The sequence below is a fragment of the Tachyglossus aculeatus genome, chromosome 4, assembly GCF_015852505.1.
Source record: "Tachyglossus aculeatus isolate mTacAcu1 chromosome 4, mTacAcu1.pri, whole genome shotgun sequence".
NCBI lineage: Eukaryota > Metazoa > Chordata > Mammalia > Monotremata > Tachyglossidae > Tachyglossus > Tachyglossus aculeatus.
In genome coordinates, this window is record NC_052069.1 from 77,550,097 (window position 1) to 77,562,843 (window position 12,747).

General features: G+C 42.8%; 1 protein-coding gene and 1 non-coding gene across 3 annotated transcripts in view; one reads left to right on the forward strand and one right to left on the reverse strand.

Moving 5' to 3' along the window:
- OXR1 (oxidation resistance 1) overlaps positions 1-12,747 on the reverse strand; it is a 362,168-nt gene that overhangs the window by 224,256 nt on the left and 125,165 nt on the right. For both annotated transcript variants that reach the window (XM_038744617.1, XM_038744615.1), the window contains exon 2: positions 10,260-10,462. In XM_038744617.1, the coding sequence (XP_038600545.1) occupies positions 10,260-10,462 (203 nt within the window). The remainder of the gene's footprint in view (positions 1-10,259; positions 10,463-12,747) is intronic.
- LOC119928053 lies at positions 11,305-11,442 on the forward strand. Its single transcript, XR_005451012.1, has one exon. It is a non-coding gene; the product is annotated as a small nucleolar RNA SNORA7 (small nucleolar RNA).

Here is a 12,747-nt window from a genome sequence, read left to right on the forward strand (position 1 = left end):
AAGTTCACAGGCTGGAGCAGCAGTGACCTCTCCTATAGTGTTCTGCAGACAATAACTGCTTAAGAAGTGCCACTGATTGATTGATTGATTGATTGATTGATTGATTTCTAGTTGACATGACTGAATCCCTTTCTCTGAATCAGAGAAGTGGTCAGTGACAGGCCATAGACCACAGCAGTCACCACCACTAACTGACAGATTCACTGACACCACTAGCATCAGTCAACCAATCAATGGTATTTATTGAATGCTTACTGTGTGCTGAGCACCATATTAAACACTTGGGGTAGTTGGTAGACACGATACCTGCCCACAGGGAACTTAAAGAGACAAAAGAGACATTGCCACCACTAATACTAGATGGTTTAGATCCCAGAAAGAAGATGATTTCTGCCCCCTGTTCTAGGCTACCAATCTTGGCATCATGACTTGGCCTAAAATGATTTGGTGAAAAGAGGCCTCCAAAACACTGAAGTACCCCAGAATGAAGATCCTGGAGAAAAACACCTGTGCAAGGAGCTCTGCAGCAGTGTTGCAGTGAACCTGTAGAAAAAAATTAAACTACAAATACTATTTATAATATGGTATTTGTTAATAATAATAACTGTGGTATTTGTCAAGTGCTTACTACGTGCCAAACACTGCACTAAGTGATGGGGTGAATACAAGGTATTAAGGTTGTACACACAACCTGTCTCATATGGGGCTCACAGTCTAAATAGAGGGGATAAGATGCAGTCCCTATTTTATAGATGAGGAATCTGAAGCATAGAGCAGTGAACTGATTTGCCCAAGGTCACCCAGCAGGGAAGTGACAGAGGCAGGATTAGAACACAGGTCCTATGACTTCCAGGCCTGTGCTCTTTCTACTAGGCCAAGCTGCTTCCTAATTCACAATTGACAACATAAGGGGATTTCTCCATGATACTGTATAGTGTAGTGGATAGAGCAGTGGATAGCATTGGATAAAAGCAGCATGGTGTAGTGGCTAGAGCATGGGCCTGGGAGTCAAAGGTCATGGGTTCTAATCCTGACCCTGCCACTTGTCTTCTGTGACCTTGGGGAAGTCACTTTATTTCTCAGTGCCTCAATTACCTCATCTGTAAAATGGGGATTGAGACTGTGAGCCCCATGTGGAACAAGGACTGTGTCCAAACCTATTTGCTTTTATACACCCCAGCTTTTAGAACAGTGCCTAGCACACAGTAAGTGCTTAACAAATGCTATTATTATTATTGTTATTATTATTATAATTGTCATTCTAGGTAGCTGTAGTGAATGGACCAAGGCTAAAAGAAGTCAGCAAGGTTGGTTTGATGAAAAAGGCTTGGAGATAAAAGGTCTGTTGAACTGGCAGTATTTTACAACACCCAAGAGACTAGCCAGGTGGAGGCAACCCCAAATCTACGTGAAGTCAAGAAATGCACATATTAGGTGCTAAGGTGCTAAAGCAGAAGAGAGCTAGAATTGGGCAAACACTTCATAAAGACATTTTATGGTTCTGTTCATGCCATCAAGACACCTCTGAAGAATAAAGCCAGCTCCCATCTCATCACAGGGAAGGAGGGGATCCCAAAAGATGGCAGAGCATTTCAGTACCTCTTCTACTGGTCCTCTGCTACCAAATATGAGGCTCTTAAAAAGCACACAAACCTACCAATAGGTGGAGAAGTGGCATTTGAAGAGACAATCCCTACCCATGTCGGGCTCACAGTCTAGAAGACTGTCTGTTTAGTGAATCTTCAAAGCATAGAAGATTCTGTGAAGTCAACTCTGTAGTGAAAACCATGACAAATTGAGAAGTGCCTGGACCTAATGGTATACAATGAGCTCATTGTTGGGTAGGGACCGTCTCTATATGTTGCCGACTTGTACTTCCCAAGTGCGTATTACAGTGCTCTGCACACAGTAAGTGCTCAATAAATACAAATGAATGAATGAATGACTGAATCAATCATATTGATTGAACACTTACTGTGTTCAGAACCCTGTACTAAGTGCTTGGAAGAGTATAATATAAGAGAGTTGGACATATTCTCTGCCCTAACAAGCTTACAATCTCCAGGGACAGACAGACATCAATATAAATACAAACACTGGATATGTACATAAGTGCAGTGGGGCTGAGGGAGGGGTGAATAAAGGGTCCAAAGCAGCATGGCCTAGTGGATAGGGCACGGGCCTGGGAATCAGAAGGACATGGGTTCCAATGTTGGCTCCACCACTTGTCTGCTGTGTGATCTTGGGCAAGTCACTTCACTTCTCTGTGCCTCCATTACCTCATCTGTAAAATGGGGATTAAGACTGTGAGCCCCATGTGGGACAGGGACTTTGTCTGACCTGATGACCTCGTATCTACAACCAGCACTTAGAACAGTGCTGAGAACAAATACCATCATTATTAAGTGAAAGGGCAATGTGGAAGGGAATGGGAGAAGAAGAAATGAGGCCCTAGTTGGAGCATGAATGAATGAATGAAAGGAAAGCCTCTTGGAGGAGATGTGCCTTTAATAAGGTTTTGAAAGTGGGGAGAGTAATTGTCTGTCGGATATGAAGAGGAAGGCATTCCAGGACAGGGGCAGGACATGGGTAAGAGATCAGCAGTGAGGTAGATGAGATTGACGTTCAATGAGTAGGTTGGCATTAGAGGAGTGAAGTATGTGGGCTGGGTTTCAGTGGGAAAGCAGTGAGGTATGGTAGGATGGGGCAAGGTGATTGAGTACATATCTTGTTGTGGGCAGGGAACATAACTACCCACTCTTTTACAATGTACTCTCCCAAGGGCTTAGTACAGTGTTCTTCATACCATAAATGCTCAATAAATATGATTGACTGATTGATGCTTTGCAAATTAGTTTTATCTGCAAGCATGAGGTGGGACACTGCTTGAACAGTTACACAAACTCTTCATTGACACATGGACTATGAGAACATGCTGCAGGAATGCAAAGCCACCACCATGAACCATCTTCAAAAAGAAAGGTGAGAATACAGGGGCTGGCATTTATTACAAAAACTCGTTATTCTCCATGCCAGGGAAATCTTACCCTGGGTATTCTTGGACTGGCTACTGAGGGACTTCAGAGAGGAGCTCATTGTGGGCAGGGAACATGTCTATTAACTGTTATATTGTACTCTTCCAAGCACTTAGTACAGTGCTCTGCTTATAGTAAGCACTCAATGAATACAATTGAGTGGTTGATTGATTGAGTTCATCTTAAACTGAAACATGAGGGAACTAAATTAGAGGAAAAAAACACTTTAAAGAATAATGCTTCAGGACCTGAAGGAAGCAGAAAAATCTCATTTATGGAGTGATTTAAAAATGGGATGTATACTAATATTTATGGACTGATTTAAAAGAAGCCAGACTGTAACAAGAATAAACTTCTTGATTGGCGAGGGTCTCTTTCCACTCCATTTCTCCGCCTTGAAGATTCAAATCCCGGCTCTGACAACTGTCAGCTGTGTGACTTTGGGCAAGTCACTTAACTTCTCTGGGCCTCAGTTACCTCATCTGTAAAATGGGGACTCGGAGCCCCCCATGGGACAACCTGATCACCTTGTAACCTCCCCAGCGCTTACAACAGTGCTTTGCACACAGTAAGTGCTTAATAAATAATAAATGCCATTATTATTATTATAATAAATATGACTGAATAAATGAATGAATGCCAAGCACTTAACTAATCACTTGGAGAAGTACACTACACCAGAGTTGTTAGACATGTATCCTGCCTTTTCTCCTTTCATCAGTTCGGATAAAAAGATTTAGCAGTGGTTTTGGAAGTTTCAGAGTTAATAATATTGGGTTCAGTATCTTCATGTTTCCCCTGGGCAGGGTATTCATTCATTTATTCATTCATTCATTCAATTGTATTATTGAGCCCTTACTGTGTGCAGAGCACTGTTCTAAGCGCTTGGGAAGTACAAGTTGGCAACACATAGAGATAGTCCCTACCCAACAACGGTCTCACAGTCTAGAAGGGGGAGACAGACAACAAAACAAAGCATGTAGACATATGTCAAAACTGTCAGAATACATAGAATTATAGCTATATGCACATCATTAACAAAATAAATAGAGTAGTATATATGTACAAGTAAAATAAATGGAGTAATAAATCTGTACAAATATATACAAGTGCTGTGGGGAGGGGGAGGAGATAGGGTGAGGGGGATGTGGAGGAGGAGAGGAAAATGGGGGCTCAGCCTGGGAAGGCCTCTCGGAGGAGGTGAGCTCTCAGTAGGGCTTTGAAGGGAAGAAGAGAGCTAGCTTGGCAGATGTGTGGAGGGAGGACATTCCAGGCCAGGGGAAGGATGTGGGCCGGGGGTTGATGGCGGGGCAGGCGAGAATGAGGCACAGTGAGGAGGTTAGTGGCAGAGGACCAGAGGATGTGGTCTGGGCTGTAGAAGGAGAGAAGGGAGGTGAGGAAGGAGGGGGCGAGGTGATGGAGAGCCTTGAAGCTGAGAGTGAGGAGTTTTTGCTTGTTGGGTAGGTTGATAGGCAACCACTGGAGATTTTTGAGGAGGGGAGTGATATGCCCGGAGCATTTCTGTACAGAGATAATTTGGGCAGCAGAGTGAAGTATAGACTGAAGAGGGGAGAGACAGGAGGATGAGAGATCAGAGAGGAGGCTGATGAAGTGATCCAGTCAGGATAGGATGAGAGATTGAACCAGAAAGGTAGCAGTTTGGATGGAGAGGAAAGATGTGAGACCAGCAAGTTTTGGTAACGGATTGGATGTGTGGGGTGAATGAGTGAGCGGAGTACAGGATGACACCAAGGTTGTGGGCTTGTGAGATGGGAAGAACGGTAGTGCCATCTATAGTGACAGGAAAGTCAGGGAGAGGAGAGGGTTTGGGAGGGAAGATAAGGAGCTCAGTCTTGGACATATTGAGTTTTAGATGAGGGTCAGACATCCAGATGGAGATGTCCTGAAGGCAGGAGGAGATATGAGCCTGGAGGGAGAGAGCGAGAGCAGAGGCAGAGATGTAGCTTTGGCAAACATGCATCCTTCAGTCCTTGGAAAATTCCCATTTTGATTCGTGTTTAATTTCCCCCGGTCTTACATAGAGTAGAACCTTGAAGATTGGTTAATCTTAATTAAAATATTAAATGAAATACTGTCTAAGATTCTCGGGATCAAAAAGTAAATCAGGGTTGCAAATCTTAGAAGTAATTTAGTGAGGGGTGATCATAAAAACTTCTCTGGACACTATGATTCAATTTCAATAAGGGGTGAATAGTTCTTAGTGGGACAAGAGAAAAATTTGATCATCCTCAATTGACTCTTCAAAACAGGGTTGAAGGGGATGAAAGTGAACAGAGTTGTGGCACTAAAGCAGTTAAGATTAATTAAACTGTTGACTAAGGGTCTTAGAACTGAGGTGGATTTTAAGGGTAGTCCTTTGCTAAACGGCAGGAGGCATGCTCTATTTATAATAGATAGCATCCTGCCTCCTCCCCCTTCTCCTTCCTTTTGCCCGCTCCTTTTTACAGGAAGCTTTTGAGGTAAGCAAAAAGCCTGATGTCCCTATCTTCTGCCTGACTCCTTCCCTTTCTGCTTCCACCTCCCTCCCTTTCTCTAGCCATCCCCCTAATTTATGCACCCTCTCTTCTCCAGGCAGCTCCATCCCATTTCCACTTTAAGTCACCTGAAATTTGGTCACCTTCCCCAATGCCTACAATGCACAGATGTTGCTTATTCTAAAATTATGTTTGAAAGAATCCCCAAGAAATGGTGTGACTCTTGGTATTTCACTTTTTGCCAAACAGGGGGCTGTGAATAGATCAGGGACAACAAGGATGTTTGCAATTTGTACACTTGATCCAACAACAGAAGAAGGAAGTGGCTTAGAGAGATGAGAGTCATTTCAGACTAAAATTGTTTTTGTAAAATCATTCAACCTTGGTACTCTGAACTTATTTGACATTCTCGCCTGCATCTACAGTTTAAACACTGTGGTTTTAGCAACTCAGAATGTTTCCTGCTTTAAACCACAAGACTGTTTATCTACATAACCAAACTGAACTTCCTTTGATATGTATAAGAAACAAAGGTACTGCCACCAGAAAGGTACTGCCTTTTGAGTTGTTCCAGTTTTAAGACTCTCAATAACATTTCCAGCTGTCCTGTGACTATGTGGTTGTCCTTCATTTCATTGCCTAGTCCCAATTTCCTGGTGGTTCTGCCAGGCACTTAATATAGTGCTCTGCCCATGTTATGCTCTCAATAAATACCATTAATTGATTGTTTGATTGATTGGAGAATAATTACCCTATATAATGATTCTCTATTAAGTAAGAAGCAGCATGGACAAGTAGAAAAAGCATAGACCTAGGAGTCAGAGGACCTGGGTTCTAACCCCAGCTCTGTCATGTACCAGCTGTGTGTCCTTGGGCAAGTCACTTAACTTCTTTGTGCTTTAATTTGCTCATCCTCAAAATGGGGATTTAATAGCCTTTCTTTCTCTCCTATTTAGACTGGGAGTCCTATGTGAAACCTGATTATCTTGTATTTACCCCAGCCCTTAACAAATGCCACAATTACTATTATAATTATTATTTTATTATTATTATTACCCTTGACTGTCCAAAAGTAGAGGGGACAGATGTAGCAGATTGCAACTGGCCCTGCAGTTTCAAAACTGACACTAATAGCAGTAATGATAGTAAGTATGGTATTTACTAAAGGTTACTAGGTACCAAGCACTGTCTTAAGCACTGGGGTAGCTAAAAGAAAATCAGGTCAGACACAGTCCCTCTCCCACATGGGGCTCACGGTTTACATAGAGGGGAGAACAGGAATTGAGCCCCCATTTTACAGATGAGGAAACAGAGGTACTAAGAAGTAAAATGACTTCCCAAGGTCCCACAGCACTGGCAAGTGGTAGGGCCAGGATTAGCAGCAGTAGTAGTCTTAATATATTTATTGAGCAGCCACTGGGGGCAACACACTGCATGATGATGATGATGATGATGGTATTTGTTAAGGGCTTACTATGTGCCAAGCACTGTTCTAAGCGCTGGAGTAGATACAAGGGAATCAGCTTGTCCCCCGTTGGGTTCACAGTCTTTATCCCCATTTTACAGATGAGGTAACTGAGGCCCAGAGAAGTTAAGTGACTTACCCAAAGTCACACAGCTGATAAGTGGCAGTTAGAATTTGAACCCACAACCTCTGAATCCCAAGCCCGGGCTCTTTCCACTAAGCCATACTTCTTCTCTAAGTGCTTCTGTACTAAGCATTTAGGAAGTACCAAACTTCCTAAACTTCAGTTACTTGTTCGGTAGTCAAAATAATGACAATGGCATTTGTTAAGCATCTACTATGTGCCAAGCACTGTACGTAGTGCTGGGGAGGTACAAGATAATCAAGTCAGGCACAGTCTGTCCCATATGAAGCTCACAGTCTAAATCAGAGGAGAATTGATATTGAATCCCCTTTTAAAAAATGAGGAAACTGAGGCACAGGAAGTTAACTGATTTGTTGTTGTGTTGCCTAAGGTCACACAACAGCCAAATGGCAGAGGTGGAATTAGAACCTAGGTCATCTGACATCCAGGCCCGTGCTCTTTCCACTAGGCCACACTGCTTCTCCAAAGGATAAATTGAAAAAAACAAAGTACTATAAGATCAAGTGGAACTGACTTGGTGCAAGAAGGACAAAACACAAGTAAGTGATTCTCTCTGAAGCACGTGACTCTCCTGCCCTAATCCCCTTATTGAAATGTGTCCACTGGCATCAGAAAGACTTAACCTTGCCCAATGGCAGCCACAGAGGCTAAGCACTCGAAGCACAGGGTTCATAAGAACAGGGGACAGTTGTAGCAGACTGCAACTGGGAGAAGAAGCGTGGACAAATGGAGAGAACATGGGCCTGGGAGTCCGAAGGACCTGACTTCTAATCCCAGCTCTGCCACTTGTCTGCTGTGTGAACTTGGCAAGTCACTTAATTCTCTGGGCCTCAGTTGCCTCATTTGTAAAATGGGGATTAATACTTGGAGCCCCACGTGGGACATAGGCTGTGTCCAGACTGATTAGCTTGTATCTACCCAAGTGCTTAGAACAGTGCCTGGCGCGTAGTAAGAGTTTAACAAATACCATAAAAAAGGGTTAGAGCACCTTCTGCAGGAAGACAAATCTTTACCGATATTCACAAATGCCTAAATAAGTGTATGATAGTAGCACTATCTTCATCCTGCACACAACATGTAGAAAGGAGTAGTGATGAATATCACATGGCACAGCCCAGTGAAATCAACTTTTATTCCGTCCCCATCCCCTCACCCCCGCTCAAGTTATGATATGTTTACACATTACAAAGATCAAGGAGCAAAAGAAAATGGAAAAAAATGTTTGAAATAATACAATTTCATCTCTTTTTAATAAAGATACTGGAAATTCCAAGATCTTTTGATGAAAGTTCAGTAAATCAATTATCCCTAAGGTTTTCTGTACTATTCTGGGCCCAGCAAAGCCCATTCTTATATAACTTGGGTAAATCCAGGATGGATTTTGGAGATAATGCTCATTAGAAGCTATGCACAGTGAATATTCCCTATAACATTTATTTCAGAGTGCCCTAAGAAGGGAATCCATTCCTCTTAAGGCAAAAGTTACCTATGAGGCTCACATAGAAGCAGATTGTAATTTGTGATGGAGTTTTCAAATTCTACAAGTTTCTAATTTCTTGTTCTCTTGCGACTTTGTTAGTTAAGGCCACCACCAGACTCTGGCTTACAAAGCTGATAGAACAGGGTCACAGACCCAATAGCCTAGAGGGAAAATGAAAAGAACAACAACAACAACAACAACAAAAATCATGCTAAAGGATGTGTGAAATGAACATAGCATCAGATGCGCTGAGAATTGGAAAACTGAGCTATTCTTATATTTAAATTTTTTTTTTATATGATATTTGTGAAGCGCTAGGCACTGGTATAGATACAAGCTGATCAGGTTGGCCATAGTCCCTGTTCCACCTGGGGCTTACAGTATTAATCACCATTTTACACAAGAGGTAACTGAGTCAGTCAATCTTACTTACTGAGTGCTCATCATGTGCAAAGCACTGCATTAAGTGCTTGGGAGAGTACAATATAACAGACACATTCCCTGTCCACAACCAGAGGCACGGATAAGTCAAGTGACTTGCCCAGTGTCACACAGCAGACAAGTGATGGAGACGGGATTAGAGCCCAGGTCCTTCTGATTCCTAGGACCATTCTCTATCCACTAGTCCACACTGTTTCTCTTATAGTACATTTTTGTGAGCTATAACATTGATCAGTGCCACGTGAGCTGGATGGATTTGAAATTTTCCTGCCACTGATATTTGTTGCCCTTGTTAACCATTAAAATCACTTTTCTTTATCATTTTCCCCCTCTCTCCACTAACATCCTCCCCGTTCCCCACCTTCTTCCTGCCAAGCAGCAGAAGCTAGGTGGGTATTGGTAGAAATGGGGCCTGAAGGATGAGATCATTCCTTTTTTTTTTTAATGCAGACAGAGCCGGTAGGAGGTGAGGGTCTGGAGGGGATTTTCTGTGGAGGGTGCCCCGGGACAGCCTCAGGGTTTCAGGGGAGCAGCAGGAAGCTTAAAGGAGAGCAGACCGTGGAGGTTCGAGATGGCAGGGACGGGGAAAGGGTAGTGTGAGTAAATTAAAGAGAAAACTGTCAGTAGGAGGGAGAATTCTGTTTTTCTGGCCAAGGGCAGGAAATGAATTTATTCTTCTGACCCTAAAGCCATGGGTAATTGTCTTCCTTGTTTGCTTGCTTGCTTACATCCTTGTTCTTCTGGTAACTTGGTTGAATGCTTCAGCATACCTCCATTATCTTAATAGTTCATCTCAATGAGTGAACAGGCTCAGTTGTAAAGTAATAGCAAAGAAAATCCTCTTTCATTGAAAGGAATATGGTCTCTCAGGTAGAGCATAGGTTCCAGAGTCACGGGACCTAGGCTTTAATCCCTTCAATGCTACTAGCCCTGCTGTGTGACCTCAGATAGGTCAGTTAACCTCTCTGGTCCTCTGTTTCTTCCTCTATAAGTGGAGATAATATTTAGTTCTCTCTACATCATAGAGATATGAGACCCAAATGAAATAAGTAGTGTGGAATTACATTGGAAAAATAAAATTGCTATACAAATTAGTGTGCATTACAGAAATAAGGGAAGACTGAACTAATTGACAATAGAGGTAAGAATGTCTTGTCCCACTAACTTATCATATAAATGAAATGCTATTTCTGCTCACCAATGGTGTAGAATCTCTTCAGCTCACTCCTCCGAGGATTATGCTTCTGTGCATTCATGGCATTGTTCTGCTCTTCCACAAATGTAGTGATCTTGGCAGGAGGAGGCACCTTACTACTGGTCTGTGGAGCCTGCTGTTCAGCTGCCACGAGGGGGTTAAAACCCGGTGCAGTAATATCCACCGACTGAGCTTTCTTCTTCAACCTGCAAGCAAAAAAGAAATACAGCAGGGAATGACTTCCAGGTTGAAGTTCATAACATTCTATTCCAATAGAAAAGAAAACACCAAACTGTTCACACAAGGAATTTCTCCAATTGTCCAAATTGTCCCACTGTTCCTCTTTTTCCAGTGCTGTAAATTTAATGAGGTTATTTCCAGGAATTGATCACCCCATAATTATCTTAATTAAATCTTGGAAAATTTACAACACCTTGTGGAAATTGATTTATATTTCTACTCATTAAAACAGAAGATGTACTTAAAGGTTCATTCATGTTGTCTGTGGCTTGCCAGTCAAACAGTAGTTGAAAGAATGGAATGTTTTTCCAAAAGAATTGAGGGTAAGATGTCATGTTTTGTCACATCTAAACCCTAGGTAGTATGAAGAGAAGCATAGAGAAGCAGCGTGGCTCAGTGGAAAGAGCCCGGGCTTGAGAGTCAGAGGTCATGGGTTCTAATCCCAGCTCCACCACTTTTCAGCTTTGTGACTTTGGGCAAGTCACTTCACTTCTCTGTGCCTCAGTTACCTCATCTGTAAAATGGGGATTAAGACTGTGAGCCCCATGTGGGACAACATAATTACCTTGTATCCCCCCCAATGCTTAGAATGATAATGATGGCACACATAGTAAGTGCTTAACAAATGTCATCACTATTATAATTATTACGACATAACAGCCAAATTGGAATTCTTATTTCCAGTTGTTAGAGGAAGAAACCTAAGAGCCAACCATTTGTAAAGCCAATGTTATAAAACAGGAGAGAGCCTACAGACATCTGTGTCTGGGTCATCTCTATGAGATTTTAACATCTGCAACTACAGAGTGCCCTCTCAGGATTACACGTGGAGAGTTTCCAGTACTTTACCAGTCTCAACTATGGGAGGGAGAGTCAAGCAGAGGCATACCCATTCCATTCCTAGCTTGGGCAGTGCCTAGTGAGTGGAAGGCAGTTTGCTACAATTCAAAACTCTCCTGTGCTGGGCAGCAGTGGCATGGGAAAGAGTCGAGGGTAGAGACTCAGGTTTACTGCATGGACCACTTTTGTATTTTTACCAAGAAAACTCTATGGATACGTTATCAGAATGATTGCTGATGTAGGGTGGAGCGTTCAGGGAGAGATGTATCCATGGAGTTGCCATGGGCTGGAGGTGACTCCACAGCATAAGACAAGACAAGACAAGCTACAGATTCAGTGGGAAAAAGCACGGGCTTTGGAGTCAGAGGTCATGGGTTCGAATCCCGGCTCCACCACAAGTCTGCTGTGTGACCTTGGGCAAGTCACTTAACTTCTCTGAGCCTCAGTTACCTCATCTGTAAAAAGGGGGATTAAGACTGTGAGCCCTACGTGGGACAACCTGATCACACTGTATCTCCCCCAGCGCTTAGAACAGTGCTTTGCACATAGTAAGCGCTTAACAAATGCCATCATCATCATTCAGACATTCAGCCCAGACATCTCGCAATGCACACTGTTATCAAATGGGGACTGGGAGGGAATTTAGGGATGGTTCAATGCAATGCAGGCCACTGATTTTTAGCAGTCCCTTCTCCAAGTGGTCAGGACAATGATGGCCTAATATTGGTCTGTCCCAAACAGAAGAGAAAATTGTTGAATTGGGCATCCTCTAAGAATGCAATGTCCACTCCAACTGGGCAAGAAGGTTGACAAGGGAACCTTCTTTTGCTCAAGCAGAAACTCCTCACCACTGTCTTCAAAGCTCTTTACCACCTTTCCCCCTCCTATCTCACCTCATTACTCTCCTACTGTAACCCAGCCCACACACACACTCTGCTCCTCTAATGTCAACCTTCTCACTGTACCTTGATCTCATCTATCTCATCTCTGACTTCTCATCCATGTCCTGCCTCTTTAACACTCTCCCTCTTCATATCTGACAGGCAATTACTCCCCACCCTTTCAAAGCCTTAAAAGGCCCATCTCCTCCAAGAGGCTTTCCGTGACTAAGTCCTCCTTTCCTCTTTTCCCACTCCCTTCTGCTTCACTCTGATTTGTTCCCTTTATTTATCCCCCCTCCTAGCTTCATATCTGTAATATCTGTACATATCTGTAATTTATTTATATTAATATGTCTCCCTCTCTAGATTGTAAGCTGTAATTTGTCTGCTATATTATTATGTTGCACTCAAATAAATGTGATTGACTGTTACCGTATGAACATACAGTGTGGAAGAGACTGTCTTTTTGATGACACAAAACACACACGTATGTAATCCCCCTGTCCGTGATATTGATCAGCATCCACGAA